General features: G+C 65.5%; 1 protein-coding gene across 9 annotated transcripts in view; it reads right to left on the bottom strand.

Annotated features, from left to right (window-relative positions):
* Positions 1-21,587, bottom strand: part of TCF3 (transcription factor 3) — a 32,070-nt gene continuing 10,483 nt past the window's right edge. For 2 of the 9 annotated variants that reach the window (XM_047848318.1, XM_047848317.1), the window contains exons 4-19: positions 14,784-14,857; positions 14,508-14,586; positions 12,719-12,786; positions 11,418-11,547; positions 10,786-10,835; positions 9,523-9,625; positions 9,317-9,423; positions 9,100-9,232; positions 8,721-8,779; positions 8,536-8,614; positions 7,655-7,728; positions 7,144-7,302; positions 6,930-7,053; positions 3,558-3,693; positions 3,148-3,383; positions 1-730 (exon numbers count right to left, since the gene is read on the bottom strand). In XM_047848318.1, coding sequence (XP_047704274.1) covers positions 588-730; positions 3,148-3,383; positions 3,558-3,693; positions 6,930-7,053; positions 7,144-7,302; positions 7,655-7,728; positions 8,536-8,614; positions 8,721-8,779; positions 9,100-9,232; positions 9,317-9,423; positions 9,523-9,625; positions 10,786-10,835; positions 11,418-11,547; positions 12,719-12,786; positions 14,508-14,586; positions 14,784-14,857 — 1,754 coding nt within the window. In that variant the 3' untranslated portion in view covers positions 1-587. Of the gene's footprint in view, positions 731-861; positions 1,089-3,147; positions 3,384-3,557; positions 3,694-6,929; positions 7,054-7,143; positions 7,303-7,654; positions 7,729-8,535; positions 8,615-8,720; positions 8,780-9,099; positions 9,233-9,316; positions 9,424-9,522; positions 9,626-10,785; positions 10,836-11,417; positions 11,548-12,718; positions 12,787-14,507; positions 14,587-14,783; positions 14,858-21,587 lie in introns of those variants that run through there. The other 7 variants (XM_047848319.1, XM_047848320.1, XM_047848325.1 and 4 more) reach the window with 7 other exon arrangements.

Below are 21,587 nucleotides of genomic sequence, written 5' to 3'. Positions count from 1 at the left end.
TAGCAAGAGACATGAGACTTTTATACAAAAAATTTGTTGCTTACAAAACATATGCAAAAAAGCTTAAAAAAAAAAAGATCAAAGGCATCCTTGTTGCTAATTTCCTAATACATTAAAAAAAAAAAAAATCTCCTAACTAACGTCCTTTGTTTTCCTTAAGAAAAGAGTCAGGCGTAGGCACGTTCGCCGGCTCGTCCAGAACCGGCCGGTCTGTGCAGCTTCCGCGTCCGGCGAGCGGCAGGTTCGGACTCCCCCGCGTTTTAGACTTAAGGCATTTTTTGTCTCTTCTGACAAAGTGTGTATCTCGCTCACTTTCTGGTTTTGTTTACAAATAAAAAACAAAACAAAACTGCCCCTTTGGGCCGGGCCTGGGCTGCAGTTTCAGGATCCATCAGGTAAGTCCCCAGGTGTCAAGGCCGTGAGACCCGGGGGTGGGGGGCTCAAGGCCGGGGAGGGGCGCCCCCACCCCTGCCCCCTCCCCCCGGGGCGGTGCCGGCTCAATGCCAACCACAGGCGCGCACGCGCACGGGGCGTGGGCCGGTCACTCGTCCCGTCTGTCCCGCACTCTGTCCCGCGTGGCGCCCCTCTCACATGTGCCCGCCGGGGTTGTGGGGCTCACTCAGGCCCGGGTGGGCCGCCGAAAGCACCATCTGGGGGTCTCCGACCACGCCCGACACCTTCTCCTCTTCTCTGCGCTTCAAGCAGGCCGCTTTGGGGTTCAGGTTACGCTCTGGGGGAGGGAGAACAACGTGGGAGAGCGTCCCTTCCCGAGAGAGAGCGAGCGAGCGAGCGAGCGGGCGCTGGAGGAGGGGGCGGGGGGCGGGGCGTGGCGGGGGCGGGGCCGCCCGGCCGGGAGCCTACCTCGCACCTGCTGCTCCAGGCCCAGAATGACCTGCACGGCCTGCTGCAGGATGAGCAGCTTGGTCTGCGCCTTGTCCGACTTGAGGTGCATCTGGCACATGCGCCCCAGCTCCCGGAAGGCCTCGTTAATGTCGCGCACGCGCACCCGCTCCCGCGCGTTATTGGCCATGCGCCTCTCCCGGTCCCTCAGGTCTTTCTCCTCCAGGGACAGCACCTCCTCCGTACTGCTGGGTCACAGCACCGGGGCCTCTGTTAGTTACGGGTGGGGCGTGCAGGCAGGCACCTGCTGATGTGTGCGCGCGTGCGTGCTTGTGTGTGTGTGTGTGAGAGCACGTGCGTGCTCACGCCCACGAGAACGTGCTCATTTGTGTGCACAGGGCGCACACTCCTGGAGCGGAGACCCTGGGCGTGTGCCTGTCTCTGTGCCCGCCCTTGGGGCCGGCTGTAGGCAAGGCTGTGTGTGTGTGTGTGTGTGGTTCCTTGCAAAGGAGACCGACGTGTGACTGTTCCCAGAGAGGGGAGGTAGGGCCTGGGGTTCCCATCTGGGGATCTGTGGGGTGCAGGAGGGCATCCCTTGCCCTCTGCCCATTCCACATGCCCAAGGACTGGCCGGGAAGGCAGGGGAGGAGACCCGGGCCAGGAGGATCCCGGAATGATCTTCCCTGGCCAGAGCAGGCTAGGAGTGCTAGGCCTGAGCTGACCGGACCAGCGTGGGTGGGAGAGGCAGAGGAGACTCTGGCTCAGCAGGCAAAGGCCTGACCCCCACCTCCTGCCCACACCAGACTCTGGCCACCCCGAGAGCTGGATGTGGCGTGGCCACAGGCGCCCTGTCCGCAGGCCCCGACTCTGGGCTGGGAGGGTGGGCTCCCTGGGCCTTCTGCTCTCCCCACTACCGCGAACAGCCCCACCTGGCCAAGCAGTGGCTCCGAGTTCCCGAGCACCTGCTGTGGACTGGGAGGCACTCACACGTGACTCTGGAGATCAGACAGACACCTGCCTGCTGGGTCCAAACCCTGGCTCAAGCCCTACAAACTGTGTAGCCATGCGGTTCTGCCCAAGGGACGTCACTCTGTGCCCTTGTCAGTGGGGTGGGGGCACATCGCACTTGGGACACTGCCACGCTTGGTCCCGCGGAACATGAAACAGACACGGCGAAGGCCCAGCTGTGGTGTGCGCCCAAGACGCGGAGGAGCAGCCCGGGCACCTGCATCTGGGCAGCTCCCTGCTGCCCTGTCCTGCTCCTGTGCTGAGGCGCTGCTGCCCTGCCCCCGCCCACCTGCCCTGGGCCTGAGCGGATCCTGCCGGGTGGCGGCGGCGGCGGCGGCCCCCGGAGCCCAGGACAAGCGCGCAGACCAAACTGACAGGCCTGAGGCTGGCACACCCCTTGGTCTCCTTTCTTCCCTCAAGTCCCGACTGGGGGGCTTCGGGGGGAGGAAAGACCCCCAAGGTCGCCGCCCTGCCATCCGGGGCTTGGGCAGCAAGTGCGAGGTAAGGAGGGGCTGCCGTGGAAGCAAAGGGTCGGGTGGGCGGAGATTGGGGGGGGGAGGGGCGAGAGGCAGAGAGCAGAGAGCTGGCGCGGGGAACACGGCGGGGGGGGGTGCCCACACCACCATGGAAACACGGAAACCTCAGAGCTGAGGGCACAGCAGGCCGGGTGGGCTAGGGCCCCAGCTCCGGTCCAAGCGACAGCACTGCAGGAAAGAAAGGGTTAACGGGCGCGCGGGAACAGGAGGCGTTAAGGAAGCAGCTGAGATGGGGAGCCAAGTCCCACGGGGGTCTTTCTGGATCCACACACAAAGCCCTGGGAAACGGGGTGCGGGGACCCCCACCTGTAGATGGGGTCTGACGGGCTGACAAGGCCCCAGAATGTGTCTTCTGGGAGCGACAGTGACCTTTGCCCTGGGGCACAGGGGCCTCAGCCAGAGAGCTACAGGCTTCCCAAGAGGGGGAAGGGCTGGGGTGGGCGGGGATCCCTGGGCTCCAGGGACGCAAGTCAAAGCTGCAGTGTCCGGGCCTGCAGGGCTAGGGGTCCGAGGACGGTCCTCCTGTGCCACAGGGGACCCCGGAGCCAGGCTAGGCGGCCCTGGTCAATAGGGGGGACAGCGACTGGGGGGGGGGGGGGGGGAGGTCACAGCAAGGCAGGACGGTGGCTGCAGGGGGAGGTCACAGCAGGGCAGGACGGTGGCTGCAGGAGAGGGACAGTCACAGCAGGGGAGGCTGGCTCCAGGAAGTGGGGGGAGAGCGAGGACAGCAGCGGCGGGGGAGGGGAGCGGCGCCCCCACTGACCTCGCACCTGCTGCTCCAGGTTCAGGATGACCGACACGGCCTGGTGCAGGATGAGCAGTTTGGTCTGGGGCTTCTCACTGTTGAGGTGCAGCTGGCACATGCGCCCCAGCTCCTTAAAAGCCTCATTGATGTCTCGGACCCGCAGCCGCTCCCGAGCGTTATTGGCCACCCGGCGCTCCTTCTCCCGCTCAGCCTTCTGCTCTGGGGGGAGAAGGTCGTCCTCGTCCTCGTCCGGGCTACGGGGGGGAGGGGGGGGGGCCCGGGGGCCAGAGGGAGACAGTGAGGCGGGGGGGCAGGCGGGGGCCCGCCGACGGCCTCGCGGTGTGGGCGCCGTGTGCGTGTGCGCGTGCGTGCGTGCGTGCGTCCTGCGGGGCGGGGGGGGGGGGGGGGGGCTGAGGGAGGGCTGGCACCTGGTCCGAGTCCGGGGGGGCTTCAACTCCTTCTTCTCCTCTTCCGAGTTGTCAGCCACTGAGGCGTCCTCCTCGTCCTCCTTCTCCTCCCGTTTGATCTCACCGGTACCCGAGACGGCACTGGCGCGCCCGAGTCCTAAGACAGGCCTGGGGTTAGGGTCCGGGGCACCTCCAGGGCCACTTGACCGATCCCTTCTGCCCCCCCCCCCCCCCCCCCCCCCCCCCGTGTGGGCTGTAGTGAGCTCTCCTGGGAGAGGCAGGCCTTTGTTCGCAAAAACAACAACAACAACAACAACAACAACCAAAAACCCAAAACTCCCCCCAACAAAACCCAATGAAACAGCAATAACAAAAAAACAAAAAACACACCCAGAATCAGGTCCCTCCCTCACGCCACAGTCATCAGTTCCAGACAGACCAAGGTCTGGTGGGAGAGGGGATGCTCGACAACCTTTAGAAGAAAATGCGTGGAGACCCTGCTATGACTTAGAGGTGGGGGAACTAGTCCCTGAAATACTAAAAGAGCTATTCTCGAACGAAAAAAGAAATTGCTAAACTCAACTATGTCCATTGAGAATTTCTGATTACCGGGATACCATACCAAAAAAACAAGAAAATATGCCACAAGCAATACTTGTCACGTATAAATCGGTGAAGGCTTGGGGCTCCATAATATGTAAACAGCTCCTACAAACCAATAAAAGGACCAGCGGCTCACAGGAAAAACAGGGAGGGTTCCCAGTGGGCAATTCATATACAAGGAAGCGGCCATGGCACCGACACCACGAAACTGAGAAAATGCAAATCAGGATCCGGTAAGCCATTAAATCGGCGGACTCGGCAGGACCTAACAATTTGGAAGGACTGCCCGTGGGAGGGAAGTTGGCAGGGCAGTTTGGGAAATAATCTGGAATTATCGGGAGGGTACATGCAACCCCCGATCCCCACAACCTGGAATCACACTCAAGAACACTTGGGCACAAGCTTCGGAATGCGGCAGAAAGCATCGCATGACAACAGAATGTGAAACAATGTAACGGTCTACACTAGGGCCAGGGCCCATCTCAGCCACCAGCAGCAAGGTGGCCCTCCCAGCCAGGGCATCATGCCAGCAGGGTGCCAATTTCACAAAGCCCAACACCGCACGATGAAATCTAGGCTTTGGGGTGCCTGGGTGTCTCAGTCGGCTAAGCGTCCGTCTTCAGCTCGGGTTATGATCTCTTGGTTCATGCGATTGAGCCCGTGTCAGGCTCTGTGCTGACAGCTTGGAGCCTGGAGCCTGCTTGGGATCCTCTCTCCCTCTCTCTGACCCTCCCCCGCAAAATCAACAAATTAAAAAAAAAAAAAACCACACACAGGATTTAAAGGCACACAGCAACGTTGAACTTGGAGCTCTGCAACAGGTGAACTGGGAGGGCAGGGCCAGGTGGGGGGGGGGAGGGGGAGGGACTGGGGATACAAGATTCAGCTCATGGAATCCCCCCAACACACCACGGACATTGGGGCATCCTGGGCACTGTGAGGGGTCAAGCAGCATCCCTGCCCCCCCAACTCAGTGCTAGGAGCTCCCCAGTTGTGATGACCACACACGTCCCAGATACCATCCAGTGTCCCCTGAGACCCTTGGCATAGAGTGATAAAAACCAAGACATGCAGAGGGGGCGCTGGGGGGGGCTCAGTCGGTTAGGCGTCGACTTCGGCTCAGGTCACGATCTCACGGTTTGTGTGTGAGTTTGAGCCCCACGTCGGGCTCTGTGCCGACAGCTCAGAGCCTGGAGCTGCTTGGGATTCGGTGTCTGCCTCTCTCTGCCCCTCCCCCACTCACGCTCTCTCAAAAGGGATAAACCCAAAAAAAGAGAGAGAGACAGAGAGAAGCTGCCCTGATGTGGCTGCGTGGCCAGCTCCTGGGGGCTCCAGACAGCAGGTGGCACTGTTACCCACATCCTGTTACCGTGTGATGTGGCATTTTCCACAAGGTGGGCACCTGATGTGTGCACTGCCCAGCAGGCCGGCCCCTGTCTGGACCTCGGTTTCCCCCACCAGTGGAGCCAGCGTCAGCATGGCACGTGGGGGGGGGGGGGGGGGGGCGTCGCCCTCCCTCCCCCCCAGGGAGGCCTCCGGCCACAGCGGGAACGATGCCTACTGGCCACGGGCCTCCCTCCAGCCGCGTTCAAGGCAGTCACCTCCTCGGTCCTTTCCCTGCAAAGTTCACACCCCACGGCCGCCGGCCACGACCCTGACCCCACGTTGTCCTGCTTGCGGTCCTCATCTCAGGAACCTGTGGAACAGTCGCCCCACCCCCCACCCCCAGCCCTGAACTCCACCAAACGCCGAGGAGGCCTGGACCCCACTCTGAACTCCAGACCCGAATCCCACCACCAACCCGGCATCTGAAATCCTGTGGCCTCTGTGCCTTCTGAATACCCGGAACTCACCACCACGCCCCTCCCCCCCCCCCCCCCCCCCCCCCCCCCCCCCCCCCGCCCAGCACAGTCCCCTCCAGCCTGGATTTCAGGTGCCACACGGGTCTGTTCTCCTTGCTGCCACCAGAGGGCACCTGTGAGCACCGCGTCTGGCAGGTCCCTGCCCTTCCCACAGCCATCTAGGGCTCTCCTGGTGCCTCGGGGTTAAAGCCCAGTCCTCCCCCAAGACCCTGTGAGACTTGCCTGGTCCCCTCCCTGACCTCACTCTCTCCTTGCCCGCCCTCCCCTTTCTCCCCCTCACTCAGCACAGGGCTCCTCCTCACTATTTCTTCAACACACCATCACCCAGCCCCAGGGCCTTTGCACACGCCTCACTCAAGTACCTGTCAACTTTTGCTCCCGCCTATCTCGGCTCAAACGTCACAATCTCACACCCCTTCCTCCCCACTTTTGCCCCTTTCCTTTTGCATCGAGTCCACTGTTGATCTTCCCCACTCCACTGTCACCCCCACAGGGACAGGCTTTTTTGTTTAATTCTCAGTTCACCCCCCAGCGCCGAGAAGAGCCCCAGACGCACAGCGGACGCTGAATGTGTATGTGCTCGTGCCGGGAACCCCCAATGAGCGAACGTGAGGACATCAGGCTCCACCTCCCTGAAGGAAGGAACAGACAGGCTGACCTTGCTGGCCTCCTGAAGGGCCTCCCAGTGCAAGGTGTGGGGGATGCTGTGTATGGTGGGGGCCCCACCCCGGGGCCTGGCAGAGAGCAGACCCCTGGCCTAGCCCTAGCCTGGCGGCTCTCAGCAACTCTGCCACCGTTTTCCAGAAGACGAACCCCATTCAGGGGCACACCGCCCGCTGACCGGGCCTCGCACAGGACGTCAGGGCACAGCTGACCCCAAGGCCCCGGCCACCCCTTCCACCGTCCCAGCCGGGACGCGGAGGCTTACCACTGTAGGAGTCTGGTGGCCGAGAGAGGTCGGGGAGGGGGCCGGGCTGGCTGGGGAGGGCTACGTGGCTGTGCGTGAGGTTGCCGCCGCCTGTGGGCGTGTCTTCCGAGTGGCCGCCTCCCACCTGCAGGCAGGGGAGACTGCTGGTCGGTCGGCCGGCCCACCTTGCCCCCCCACCCCCGTCCCCCTCAGCCCGCCCTCGGACAGCACTCACCAGGCTGGCGTGTCGCCCACCCAGGGGCAAGACGGGGCCGGGGAAGCCGGAGGCCAGGGCCCCATGGCCAGGCAGCAGCCCGTGACCATCAGCTGCCGTGCCCACCGCGTGACTGCGCAGCACGTGGATGGCCTCGTCCAGGCGGTCCTCTACCTTGTTCTGGAAGGGGGTGTTGGGGAGCTGGTGAAGGGCCCAGACGTGGGGACCCTGCACGGTTCTACTCCACCGGCCGGGAGGCCACAAGCACGGTCCACCAGCTTTCTTCCTCCCGCCCCACGAATCCACCATCACCGGGGCGTCTGTCCTATAAATTCCGCTGGTCACGGGAGACCGAACGGCCCTCCCGGGACATGGTTTCGAAGTCACAGAAGTCGGTCACAGCAGACACGCTGAGCCGCCCTCACGGGCGACCCCTCTATCCCAGGAACAAGTATCCCTACCGATGTCACACCTACGAGGACCATGCCCCCTCCCTCCCCCCCCCCCAGGAAGGCTGGGGCAGGAGGCTCACCAGGCTGTGACGACCCCCATCGTAGCTGGGCGATAAGGCACCGGGGGCTCCTGTTCGGGTCCACTGAGACGTCCCTGGAAGGGGTGGGTGGTGCATCAACGGGGGCACCCGTGGCTGGGTGCGTAACCAGCCGGATGGGAGCCGGAGGGAGACAGCGGGTGGGGAGGGGGCCAAGGGGACGGTCACGCCCGGGCCGGCCACCCGGGGACCCTGATGCCCGCAAGGCCGGTCTAAGGGCCAAGTTGGGAATTTAGCTCCGGCGGGGAGGCCAGGCGGGGCTCCCGGGAACCCACCATCTCCGAGACCCACACCCCGCCTCCCACGAGGAAGGCAGCCTGGCGGCACACGTGGGAGGAGTCTCAGAAGCCAGAGCAGGGCAGTGGTTGACCCGGGGCCCCTGCACGGGCCGAGGTGAGGCGAGGGCCCCTGGGGCTCCCTGCCGCACAGGTGAGGGCCTACGGGGTTTCTAATAAAACCACCCGGCCTCCCCGAAACTTCACAACAAGCTGATGCCCAGGTAGGTCTTCCTGGGAACAGGAGGACCCATCCCCCACCTCGGAAGGGTCAAGCAGAGGGTCGCGCGACTGGGGCCTAACTGTCGTCCAGGAGGTGGACGGACACTAACACGTGCGTGACCCAGAGTCCGGCTGCGGGTCTCCGCCTGCCACTCTGGCGGGTGGACCCCGTGCCCTGGCCCTGCGAGATCCCATCTGCCCCTCACGGCTCACACAGCGCGGACTGGCTCAGAGATCACCTCTCTGTCCCAGAGAGACAGCCTCTCTGGGATGCCCACGGGAACACGAGCTCCGGGGCAGGTGGCCCAGCCAAGGCCGGGGTACCGGATGTAGCCCCCCCTCCCCTCCCCAGCACCGCACACAGACCTGCCAGGCCCTGAGGGGAGCCCACGGGGGTCGAGGGGCTGGAGGAGAAGTTATTGCTCGAGTGATCCGGGGAGTAGATCTGCGACAGGGAGGAGAGACGGGGCCACCCGCCGCGTGGTCAGGGGCAGGCTCGGGCTCCCGGCTCGCCGGCCCCGCCTCGCCCGCCACCCCGTCCCACGCCTCACCGAGGCCAATGCCTTCCCGAGGGCGTCCCCAGAGCTGCCGGCCGACGTCCCGCGGGAGCCTGGGGGTGGAGAGGCGAAGCCCCACGTCAGGGACGCGGCGGCCCCGGCACCCAGCCGGCCCCACGCCCGGCTGACGGGGAGCCCCCGTGCGCTTGGTCCTTCCGTGCCCGACACAGGCGCCCTCGCCCGGCACCGGGCAGCCCGGCCTGGGTCTGGGTTCTGGCCTGGCGTCCCGCCACCCGCCTCCACTGAGACTCTGACGCAAAGCAAAGCGGGACCCGCCCTTCCAGAAGCCGTTGTAACCCTAACCCTAACCCTAACCCAACGGCGGACACAGAGGGCGGGACTGGGAGAGGGAGGCGGCAGGACGAAGCCCTACCCAGGAGGCCGTCGGCCCCGCTGACAGGGGGCGTGTGGCTGGGGGCGCTGCCGTAGGCGGCCGCGGGGGCCAAGGAGAAGGTGGGCACCGCTGGCAGCCGTCCGTTCACCTCCGCTCCGTGCAGCTGGTAGCCCTGGGGGCGGGTCAGGCGGGGTCAGGCGGGGTCAGGCGGGGCGCCCCCTCCCCCCCAGCCCCCCACCACCCAGGCTGTACTCACCATGCGCTCGTGTGGCTGCAGGCTGCCGAAGCCTCCGCCCAGCACGGGCCCGAAGCCCGCCTGGCCCGGGGGATTCCAGAGCTCGGCCGCAGGCTGCAGGCTGCCATCTGCTGGGGCGGGGGGGGGGGGGCGGCAGACGGTGAGGCGGTGGGGGGGGGGGGGGGGCCCGGCCAGGCCCCAGCCCCCTCAGGCGAGCCCCCACGTACCTGCCGTGTAGAAGGGGGTAGGGTAGGTGCCGCCGGGGGTCTTGGCGGTTGGGTAGGCGGCGGTGTCCCTGCTGTAGTCGTCACCTGAGCTGGACGGGTACACCTGTGGGCAGGCGGGCGCGGTCAGGTGGGGGGGGAGGACAGCCCACCCCTCTGTGCGGCTGACCTTCCCCAGCACTGGAGGCTCTGGTGGCGCCCTTACTCCTCTAGTTCCTCCCCTCCCCACCTCCTGTCCCCCCCCGCCCCCCCAAGTTCCAGGCTCTGGCACCTGAGGTCTTTGCAGACGGGACCCCCTGCCGAGAACGTCCCCCCCCCCCCCCCCCCAGTCCGGAAGATGCTCTCGGTCCATCAGAGCAGAACCTGGCTGTGATCCCCCCAGCCCTGCCTTCTTCCTCAGCCCCCTGCACCGGAGCCCCCCCAAGGCCGCAGCCCTGATCACAGACGACGTGGGGGCCTCGGAGGCGGGGCCCTCGGAGGCGGGGCCCTCGGAGGCGGGGCCCTGGACTAACACCCGGCCCTTGGTTCCAGAGCGCCAAGAAGGCAAAGAAGCCCTAGGGTCATGCTGACATCGGAGGGACACTGCTTGAGGCGGAGGCCAGGCTGGCAGGAAAGCCCCGGGTCGGCTGGGAACGCCCGCCCTGGCCCTGGAGCGGAAGTGGGGTCAGTGCCGGTGGGGTGGGCCGGGCCGAGTCAGGCTCAGGGGGCTCTCAGCTCTGATGTCCCAGGAAACCGGGGCGGGGGCTCAGATGGGGAAAGCGGGGGTTGAGGTCTCAAAGGAGCTTGACCCACACCTCCCAGCTGCAGACCAGAGCGCCAACCCTGTGACCCTGACCCCGGGGTCTGGTGCAACCTGCGTCGGCCTACGGGGGCTGTGCCCAGCCTGGGGGGCCCAGGGGCTCCCGGACGCCGGTGCAGGAGCCAGACACCCCAGCAGATTGCCATTTCTTCCAGGGAGTCCGTTGCCAGAGCGTGGCCCCCTGCCAATCGCCAGGGCGGGGACTCTCTGACCTGGGCCCCCAGGGTGCCCCCGAGACCCCATCACACTCAACCCAAGGTGCCTTGCCCACAAGTGCCACGTGGCTCTTACAGGAGGAATCCAAGCTAGACCCGAGAAACAATGTCCAGGATTCCTGCATACCAGCTGTCACAGCTACGACCTCCAGCCTGGGGGCCATCCCCTCCCCCCCCCCCATGATGTGCGGTGGACCCCCAGAGGGACGACCCTGAGCCCGGGAACATGGCACGTGGGACCCTGCGACTCACCGAAGACGGGAGACCTGGCGGCACCTTCCGGACCTTCTTGGGCTGTGTGTCTGTCAGGAGCAAGGTCGGGGGTCCTCAGGGCGCCTCCTGCCCCCACCACGTGCCCAGGTCTCTGCTCCGTCCCTCCCTGCCACCGTCCTGGCTCCCGCCCTTGCAAACTCGCCTACTGCCCAACTCAGGGACCCAAAATCTCTACGTGCAGGGCTCATGCGGCCACTCGGGCACACAAACCACTGGGACAGCGTGAGCCACCACACACGTGGCCCAGCCGAGGAGGAACCGGGCAGCGCCCTGCTTCTGGAAACCGGGTCCTCCTCATGGCTGACTCAGTGCCCGGAGTCTTGCATCTTTGGGTCTCGTGGGTCCTGCCGCCATTTAAAGCGTCCCCAAGCACGGTGCCGCGGTGCGGGCCAGTGTCCCCAAGTGTGACAAGGCCACGATGTGGCGGCAGGGAAAACCCGCACCGGGCGGGTCACGGGGCTGCTGCTGGCCCAGAGCCGAGTGCCGAAGGACCAGGAGGAGACCCTGCACGAGGCATGCCCGGGCAGACGCTCCCAACGCGGGGCCCGAACGCACCTGCGCAGCGGGGGGCGGGGGGGAGGGCGGGGGGGGGGGGCGGGATCCCCACTCACCCAGTCCGCTCTCCGCGGCTCTCCGCCGAGGGTGGCCGGCGTAGGAGTAATACTGGGAGCCGCCCTTGGTGCCCGAAGGGGACAGCGGCCCCGGGCTGCTGAGGGCCAGCTCGCTGGGCAGGAAGCCAGCCTGGGGGGAACGAGAGGGAGAGGTCATCGTGGGGCGCCGGGCCGGCATCTGGCCCCGCTGCTCGGAGCCGCCCGAGGGGTGCCGGCGGCCCTCAGCGGAGCCCCTTCCTGCCCTGCTCGGCACGGTCCCCTCCCGACACCGGTCCCGTTTCTCTGATCTGAGACGTGAGCGACCGTAAGCCTCAGGCTCTTTCCCAAGAGGATAGAAAGAAAAGCCGCCAGCAAACCGCGGCCCTTCTAGGACGCCGGGCGTCGAAGCGTCAGAGAAACCTGGTGGCTTCACTCTGCGCGTTGTTTTTTTAAAGGTACCCGGCTTCGGCTTCGTTTTGCGTGTGTTAATTTGAAACAGACTTCCTTTCCTCAAGGGCAGAAACGACCAGGGTTCAAGCCGGTTCCGCAGCTCAGGTGAGCGGCCGCTCCACGCCTCACCCTTCCTGTCTATACGGCGGGCACTCTGGCTGCGCCCACAGCGCACGGGGCCCAGCGGCCGGCTGGCCCTCAACAGCTGCACCCGCTACCGCTCCTGAGGGGACACGGCACGCGGACAGGTGGCACCAACCGGGACAAGGCCCGGCCGCACCGAGCTGGAAGAGTCCCAGGCCGGGGGCCACACTGGGACACGGGGGCTGGTCACTGCCGCCCTGCCTCTCAGCTAGGTCAGCGTGGTGGGGCTTTCGCCTGCGCCGGGGGCTCCCCGGGAGGCTGTGGGAGACCCAGGGCCAGCCTGAGAGGCGGGGGGGGGGGCGTGGGGGGCGGGTTGCAGGCCGGCCTCAGCGTCCTCGCCCGCGACCTGGGGGTGGCACATGTCTCTCAGACCCTCCAGCCGTGCTCGGTGACCCCCGAAACCATTGTTGCCCTATAGACTAACTACCCCAGGTCGGGGAGCCACGGGACAGGGGCCGCGGCCTCCCCGGCACCCCCTCGCCCGGTCCACACCCAGCCTGCCGGCCTCCCGGAGTCTGGCCGTACTGCAGCCGACCGGCTCTCGGCTCAACCAGGGAACCTCCTGCAGAGGAGAAGAGGTCCGTGACGCGTCTGCTTAGTCACAGCCCCGGGGCGGGGGTGGGGTGGGGTGGGGGGTGGAGGCGGTGGGGCGGACGCGTGACGGCAGCCCCCTGCTCCACTCTCCAGAGCAGCGGACCCAGCAGAGGGGCCCTGGCCCCAGACCTCACCTGACTCAGGCCGCCAACACCCGCATCTCTCCCGAAGGCAGTGTATGCGCTCCGCTCGCTGCCCTTGCCTGGAAGAGAAAAGACTCACTGGGAGCTGACCCCGGGGACGGCGCGTCCCAACGGCTGACCCACCGCCAGGCACGTGCCTGCACACAGCAGTCACTGGATCGGTGCGCAACACCAACAGGGCTTTGGAGGAACCCTGGTCCCCCCGTCAGGCTCGGGGACGAGCAGAGGTCTGGACAGACGCTGTCCCAAGATGACCTGCAGAGGATTTGGCGAACCGCTGGGGGCCCCCGCATGTGCTGCCCCCGAGGGGGGACGGCAGGGATCTGCACTCGGCCTCCGTTGTCTCCATTCACGGTCCCGAGGCATCCACTCCGCAGAGCGCTGGGCTCCCAGGGGACAGGCCGGGGTCCCGTGCAACCGCGGGGTTCAGCACCAGGGCCCTGGGCTCCACCCAAGCTCCCGAAGCGCGCGTGGCGGCCCCTGTGTGGGCAGGCAAGGCCCGGACCTGTGGGGACGCAGCCTGCCCATCAGTACCAATGTCAACGGAGGCCCGGACCTACCACTGACCTGGCCTCGCGGAGGCAGAGGCCCAGGCTGATCAGGACCCGAGCCCCTTAAAGCTGATTCAGGCTGAAGCTGGGCGCTGGCGACGACTGAGTGGAGACCGTAACCTGCCTTGACGTGAGTGAGGGACTCAAGCGCTCAGCCGACTACTGGATTTCCTCTCAAGCTACAGGAGAACGTTCCCCGGTTCCTCTATACAGCACTGCGATCTCAGCCCAGCTCCCGGAGCAGGTGCTGCTGGGGGATGCCCCACGGGCTATGTCCCCAGTCCCACCTCCCCAAGACCCAAGAGGCCAGAGGGGGTCTGTCCCGGCCCCGGGAGTGAACGGTGGTGCCCTGGCTCCCGTGCCCCCGGGGTCAGCAGGGCAACAAGGCCACGGCTCTGGGCTCGGCCCAGGAGGACGGCTTCCCTCCCAGACTCTCAGCGGGTTGGGGTCCGGGCCCTGTGTACAGCAGGCACCAAACAGGGGCTTCCTGGGAGGCAGGACGAGGCTGGAGAGGCGCGGCCACGAGCCCCGTGGGCCCAGAGAAGGGACCTAAAGCCGTGCGCCGGGCCCGCACATCAGGGTGGGAGGACCGCGGCCTCACTGCGGAGCTGGACCAGGCTGACAGCGACAGCATGAAGCCCAGGGCGGCCTGGGTGCCACGTGCTGGGCCTGGGACACAGCTGGGCTCTGGGCCCTGGTGACCAGGCCTGGCCGTGGGAAACTGCCCACGTCAGGAAGAAGCGGGAGGAAGGAACAGGCAGAAGGGAACCGGTGTCCCGGCAGGTGCACAGGCCACCCGAGGCCACGTGCTGGGCCAGCCTCCACCCTCCCGGTCTGGGAAACGGGCAGACTCCCGCCGCACAGCGTGTCCTCGGACGCTGCCCCCCACTCCCTCCACAGGCGCCGCGCACCCTGTCGTGGGGACGTGCACGGCCACCCGTCCACCCAGGCCCCGCGGGTCCCAGGGGCCGGTACGGAGGGCTTCTGTGAGCATCCCAATCCCACAGTCGGGACACCGAGGGGACAGTACCCCCCTGGGTCCCAGCGGGGAGGGACCACCTCCGTGAGTTGCCAGGACCCCCGAGCCCATTCTCCCGCGGGCACCAGGCCATGACCACCTGCGTCCTCTGCTCCAGGAGAGCCCCCTGCAGCACGGTGCCTGGAGTGTGCCGGCCACACCCGGGGGCCACACTCGAGCACGGGGGGAGGGGACCGTGTGGCACACTCACCCGCGAGCCCAGGTCCCAGGAATGTGGACGGAGACAGGCTGTCGTGGGGCTCAGGGAAGTGCGTGCCTTCGCCATAGGCCTGTGGAGAGACACGCGGGCATGAGGGGAAGCAGGCGGCTGGTGAGTGCCCGACTTGGGACTTGAACCCACGTGTCTGAGCCCAAAGCCGCGGGAGACCAGGCTGGCACGTGACCTCGCCGTGAGCCTCAGTTTCCCATATACTCCCCACGCTGGAGAGGAGAAAGCCAGGTCTCAGGCCTCACAGAGGTTCCTTACCCGGCTGGGGTCAAAGGAGGGGCTGTTCTGGTCGCCGGTGCCCCAGGAGCCCGAGCCGGGTCGGTCCTCGAGACCTGCAGGGCAAGAGGAGAGAGTCAGGGTCCCTGTCGCCGCCGCTCGACTCTAAACGTGGCTTTGGTCCCCACCGCCTCAGGGACAAGCCCTCATTCGACTCGGCAGGTCTTCTGGGCCCTTCCTGATCCAGCCTGGGCCGAAGCCCATCTGGCCCCACCAACCCCAGCGCTGCCCCTATTTAAACTGCTGACGGGACGCCTGGCCGGCTCAGTTGGTCGAGCGTCTGAATCTGGATTTGGGCTCAGGTCGTGACCTTATGGTCCCGGGATCAAACCCGGCGTCGGGCCCTGAGCTGAGCACGGAGCCTGCTTGGGATTCTCTCTCTCTCTCTCTCTGCTCCTCTACCGCACCCGTGTGCACATACGTGTGCTTTCTCTTAAAAATAAAATCTTAAAAAACGAAACAACTGCCCCTGGTGGGAAGCGCCCCCGACATCCCGGCAACTAGCATCCCTTAAGACCCACAGTTCAGCCTAATTCTACCAGCTACCTCTGCTGGCAAACTCCTACCCGTCCGTCAAGGCCCCAGCCACTATGCCCGCCCCGGGCAGGGCCCTCACTCTCAGAGCCTCCTCCCTCCAGCCCCTAGTTTCTCCCTCTGGCCCAGCCCTGACCCCAAGGGACCGGGGCCTCTGCATCAGGCTTAGTCCCTCCTGACCCTGAAGAAAGGTTCACGAGGACGTCAGTGAACGGGTGAAGAGTGACAGATAACCTCTGATCTCAGGCAAGCGGGAGGCTCTCCCTTCCCACCACTGACAATTCAGGAGGGGGGGGCGGGGGGCGGTTCCTCGGTGGAAACAACAGCACGGCCGCAACCTACTGCCTTCCAGACATAGGCCGGCAGCCCCTTAAGGGTGGAGTGGAGCCCCGGTTAGGTCCGGGCAGAGACAAGGGGCTGCTGCCAGCCCGGTGGACCCCCGAGGCCGACGGCGCAGGGGAGTTAGCCAGAGAGGCAGAGGGCCTGGGTCTGTAGCGGTGGGGTGGGGTGGGGTGGGGTGGGGCGGGGAGGGACCCTTATCTCCCCTAACACTCCCAGGCACCACCCAGTAGGCACAGACCCTTAAGGACCGGGGCTCTGAAGCTCACTGCCTGACAAACACATACAGAGAAGCCTGGGGGCCCCCAGACCGGCCCCAGGGCCACTCTTTCCACGTGCCTCAGTCTCCCTCCTGTGTAAACAGGAGGAGTACGAACAGACCCTCCTCCACAGGACCCGAGTCAGGCTGGAGGGTGACGGGGTGGAGGTTTGTGCCCAGGCCCTAAGTCTCAGCCAGGAGAGCCACCTCAGTGGCCCCGGGACCCGACACAGCTGGGCTTTGGGGGAGGCTGCAGGAACCCCAGCCCGGATCCTTCCGCCAGCCCACCCAGCCTCCCGCACTCGTCTTGACCAGAAACTCCTTTCAGATTTCACCCCATTGCGGTGCCTTTGTGTTAATCGGCTCTCCCCAAGCTGGTGTTTAATTGCTGTTGGATTTGCATAATTACGCATATTAATCCCTCAGCCTAATGAATATTCATATAGCCCACATACGTTTTATTTTCTAATCAAAAAATCCCAACGCGATTGCAGTGGGGGGCTGCCTTAGCTGGGGTGGGGGTGGGGGCACACCCACAGGGGCTCCCGCGGTCCGGGGGTCTACCCAGCGTTTGCCACCAGGTTTGAGGGTCTGTCCCTGAGGTCCCGGACCCCTACCTGGGTTCTGGGAACAGAGCGGCCGGTGAGGCAGGGCGACCTGGGGCAGAGTGCCGGCAGCCCGAGCCTCAGTCTCCTTCTGCACCCAACTTGCCTGTTACCCACCCCTTCTGGAGCAGCCCCCCACCCGCCGGGGCATCCACAACGTGCCCCTGGAGGCAGCAGACCCCGCAACAGTGAGCAGGGAGGCCACATCCGAGACCACAGCAGACCACGTCGGAGGAAACAGCCTCGGCACCCACAGCCCAGCCCCCGCGAAGCCCGGCAGCCTGAGGGGCACCCCAGGACCCGTTGCCCAGGGACTTGCACCCACAGAGCCCATGAGCTCTGGGCAGAGGTAACGGGTGTTGTTCTGTCCCTTCTGGAAAAACCCCTCATGGGCCGCTGGCCTCCCCTCTTCTGACGGTGACAAAACCGGGGACGGCCCCTCCCTCCCCCACTGCACGTGATTAATCATACACTTTAATAATCATCATGAATATTCATAACACCCCTCGTTCGTGTTCTAATTAAAACGTACTAATAGAATAAAATGCTGTCAGACTGCAATTTTTTTTACGCCTTTTTTCTTTTCGGCTGCACGGGGCCAAGAGGCTGCCTCAGACTAGAGCAGGAGTGGGACGGGACAGAGCTGAGGGTAGGGGTGCCCCGCCAGGGCCACGTCTCGGGCCTGAAGTGCCACTTAACCTGCCTGGGCTGCTCTGAGGGCAGGGGACCGGAAGCGCTGGGGGGCGGGGCGTGGTGGGCCCTTGGCAGACCCTGGTCCCCACCTGGCGACACGGGGCGGCAACGCTGGTTGGGACCCAGTGGCCCACGGCATGTGCTGGATTCCCCAGAAACTGGGGTGGCATCCTGCAACCCAGGGACCCCCACAAACCCCTTCTGCCTGCTTTTGGTAAATAAAGTTTTACTGACAAGTGACCACGCCTGTTTGTTCCTGCAAAGACAGAACAGATTAGCTGCTGGCCCTTTATGGAGAAGCTCAGCCAACCCCAGCAGGAAGGAAGATTCCTGAAGCTGGTTACTCTGTGCAAAGAGGCCTGACCCACAGATGTCGGGACCGGGCACGAGGCTGGGGCGTGGGGCAGGCAAGACCCAGGTGGTCGTCAGCCCAGCTCAGGTGCCCGGGGGGGGGGGGGGGGGGGGGGGCTCAGTCAGTCAGGCATCCAACTTGGGCTCAGATCGCGATCTCATGGTTCCTGAGTTTGAGCCCCGTGTCGGGCTCTGCGATGTCAGCACAGAGCCTGCTTAGGACCCTCTCTCTCCCTCTCTCTCTCTGCCCCTCCCCTGCTTGTGCTCGCTCTCAGATTAAATGAACTTAAAAAAAAAAAAGACGCCTTAAGAACCACCACTTGGCAGACGCTCGGGAAACTCGCCCTCTCCAGCTCCCCAGGCAGCCGGTGCACGCTGGGCCCGTCAGCCCCCCTGGGGCCCTTCTGTCTCACCATCAAAATCTTCCCAAACCGGGGGCTCGTCGGGCAGCACCGAGGGTCTCGTGTGGGGGCAAAACCGACACCAATTTGGACTTGGAGACTGGGGCCGTGCGCTCCCACGAGCCAGGGGAGGCCTCTCTTCCTGGGATTTTGGGGGCTAACCCTTCAATTCCTGTGTCACCCTGGAGCTGGAGAAAAGCTGCGAGGGGCGCAGTGGGCCGAGCCCTGAACCCAGGCTCACTTGGCCTCCGCGTTCCCGGCCCTCTGCTTCGTCCTCTGCCCTGTTCGTTTGCAGGAACACTTGGTTTTCTGGGCTGCGTGGTTTCACATTTCAGCAAGGTCTCCAGGGCTGGCCACGACCGGAGGCCACCTAACGCCCCCCCACCCCCTGCTGTTTTCTGGAAAGGAGGAGACACGGCGTGGAAAACAGCAGCAGCAGGAGAGCCCAGCAGCGTGCACACCCCAGGCACTGACGTTCCCCCCAGAGGCACCAGGTTCCGCGCGGCTGGGGGCAGGTGCCCCGAGTGGGGGCAGGAAAGCGGGGCCCCTGCTCTGCTCACAACCCGTGAGCAAGCAGATCGGAGACAGACAGGCAATTGAGGCCACACCCCACCCTTTCCAAGACCAGGAGGACCCCAAGCCAGGGGCTCTGCCCCCCCCCCCGCCCCCGCCCCCAGCAGCCCGCAGCCCTCCTGTGGATCCCACTTGTATGTGATGCACGGGGAAACGGGCCCCCCCCGCTGCAGAAACTGGGCCCCCCGTGGATTTCAGACCCGTGACCGACTCCTAACGGAAAGACCCTCATCCTGCTTCAGGCTCAAGGGGGACCCATGGGGCATCCGAGTGTGGGGACGGGAGAACCTCCCCAACCTGGGGCCCCCGTGCGGGAAACGGACACAAAACAGAGACACACGTGAACACGGAAGAAAGACCAAGATTCCGGAAGATCCGCAACGTCAGCAACAGCCACGAGGCCTCAAGGGAAGGCCCGGAGCTGGCGCAGCTCGTGGAGACGAGGTTTCAGGGAGACAGAAAGCCCACAAAGCGGCAGCGGCGGGAAGGACGCCGCGGGAGGGCAGGAGGGACGGGGCTCGGGGACCATGCACGGAGGGACGGGGCGGGAGACCCACGCCCACAGAGCTGGCCTTCCGCGACACCGGACTCCGAGGCGCAGCCGACCAAGCATTCCTGGGCCCGGACCCCGAGGGCTCGCGGACGACCCCAAACGGGACGGGGACGAGCACCGCACACGCGGTCCTGGGCGCAGAAGACGGGCCAGGGCGGCCCCAGAGACGTGGGTGCGGGTGGCCGTCAGCCAGGCGAACCCGCGCGAAGGCAGCGGCCGCCTCCCGGCCTCGCGGGTGGGGAGCGGGGGCATGAAGAGCCCAAGCGGCAGGGTCGGCGCCCCGACGGCCGGGCAGCCCCACAGGACAGGGCGTCCGGTTTCCCCGCTGGGAACGGGAGCTTTGCCGCGGTATTACAAACCCTGGAACAGCCACCCGCGGGGCCGCAGACGGCGCGACCTCCCAGAGCCAATTCCAGAAGGCACACGCCCGCCAGGAGCACGGCAAGGAGGGAGCACCAGGGCGGACGCGCCGCGCAGAGGCACCCGGGGGGGTCGGGACGCGCGTGGGGCAGCCTGGCTCCAAGGCGCCTTCACGGAGGATGGGCCGGAATGCCCACGAAAACCCCGCAGAGGGAGTTCCACGGGCCGTGCCTAACGGCGGCCGGCACGCACACGGGCCCGACCCACGGACGCCGGAGAAGCCGGCGCCGTGCCTGGTCCTGGACGCGACACGCGTGGAAACCGCGATCGGGCTGCGCGTCACACCTCTAGGCCGCGAACGACGACAAGAGCAGCCGCCGTGGCAACAACAGGAGGCTCCGGCCACACCCGGCACAGCACCGGCCGCCTCGCGTTAGGCAGTCGCAGAGCGAACACCCGCTCCCTGCCTGGAAGCCGGAGGTCTCCACGGGAGCCTGACGCCACGAGCACCTCCTCCACAAACGACAAGTGGGTCTAAGAAGTAACGAGACATGCGTTTCGGTGGCCAGCGGAACGAACCGCACACACAGCGAGCGGGGGAGGGGAAGAAGTCCGGGGGAGAGGAGCAGTCTGACGGCAGAACCAAGACCGGAGGAAAGTGAACACGACGAGAGAGGAGGCAGCTTAACCGAGGACGAAGAACGAGAAGGAAAACCAAGCAGGCTGGGAACCAAGATGGGGCCTGCCTGCTCACACGCCGCGACCCGTGGCCGCGCAGCTCCTGGAAGGCTAACGCGTTAGCCACCTTCAAACGTGTCCAAAGTGAGATCTTCTCCCGAGAAAACGCCACAGTTGACAGGAGGCAGGGACACAACCTCAACAGGCCCATCGCTGCAGGACCGAATGTGGCTCGAGAAAGCATCCAAGGCAAAGAGGGCGGAGGGTGGTTCCCCAGCGCCCGCGGTCCCGCCCGTCGGAGACTGTTCCCGAGCCGGGTCCAGGCACGGGCCCCACGCACCTCGGGGACAAGGGCAAAGCGAGGAACGTCCCAGGGGAGAAAAAGGGCCGAGGACAGTGCCAGGACATGGCAGAGGAAGACCGCCGAGGGCCGGACCACGACGCCCGGACCACGCTCACGGATGGCCACGTGTGACCAGAAGGCAACGCCCCGAGACTGATAAACACACACACACGTGCACACGCGGGAAGATCTATCTCAAAGCCACAGCCTGCATCAGACCCGGCCCCGCCGACGAGCCGACAGCAGGCGCCGGAGGATGGCCCCGCTGCACCCAGAAAACGAAACCCAGGCAAAACGCGAATCATTAAGGGGTGTCGACCCGGTAGAAGCAAACCACATGGAAACCTGTCCGACACCTCGACGACCCTCACCGGAGGAGCAGGGGCGGGAAAACCAAAAGCACACAAGAACCCACCGCCCCAAGCTTCAGCTCCCAAGGCTTATTCTCTTAACATTTTATTCACTTTACACTTGAGAGAGACCGCACGCGCGCACAAGCGGGACGGGGCAGAGAGAGAGGGAGTCACAGACTCGGAAGCGGGCTCCAGGCTCCGAGCCGTCAGCCCAGAGCCCGACGCGGGGCTCGAACTCACGGACCGCGAGATCGTGACCTGAGCCGAAGTCGGACGCTCAACCGACTGAGCCCCCCCAGGCGAACCTCCAAGGTTTATTCTTAAAGCCCTAAGGGTCAACACAAAAAACCTACACAGACGGGGAAGGAACCCGGGAACCAGTGCTGTGGAGACAGCTCCTCCCAGAGTCCCCGTGAGTTTCACAGGGTGGGGTGGGAGCGGGCGCGAAGGGATTGTTCCCGAGAGCCTGCGGAGGCACAGCTGAGGGGGGACCGGGGCACCCCGGGAGCACCGGGCGGCCACAGACAGTTCACGGCTGCCCCGCCCGCCCGCCCCCGAGGACGCGCCCCCCCCCCCCCCCAACCACCCTGAGGCGTCCTGGGCCCGAGTCTCCCGCTGACGCACAACACGCTTCTCTCCGCTTGATCCGTCCTGGCGAGTGGTCCTTCCCCCGAGCACGACTCCGGCCGTGCCCGCGAGTCCACCCCACCTGCGGGTTTGAGTGCCGGCTTTAGCCCAACGGGC

Source organism: Prionailurus viverrinus, unplaced genomic scaffold, assembly GCF_022837055.1.
Source record: "Prionailurus viverrinus isolate Anna unplaced genomic scaffold, UM_Priviv_1.0 scaffold_60, whole genome shotgun sequence".
Classification (NCBI taxonomy): domain Eukaryota; kingdom Metazoa; phylum Chordata; class Mammalia; order Carnivora; family Felidae; genus Prionailurus; species Prionailurus viverrinus.
This window is presented reverse-complemented; position numbering and strand designations above follow the sequence as displayed.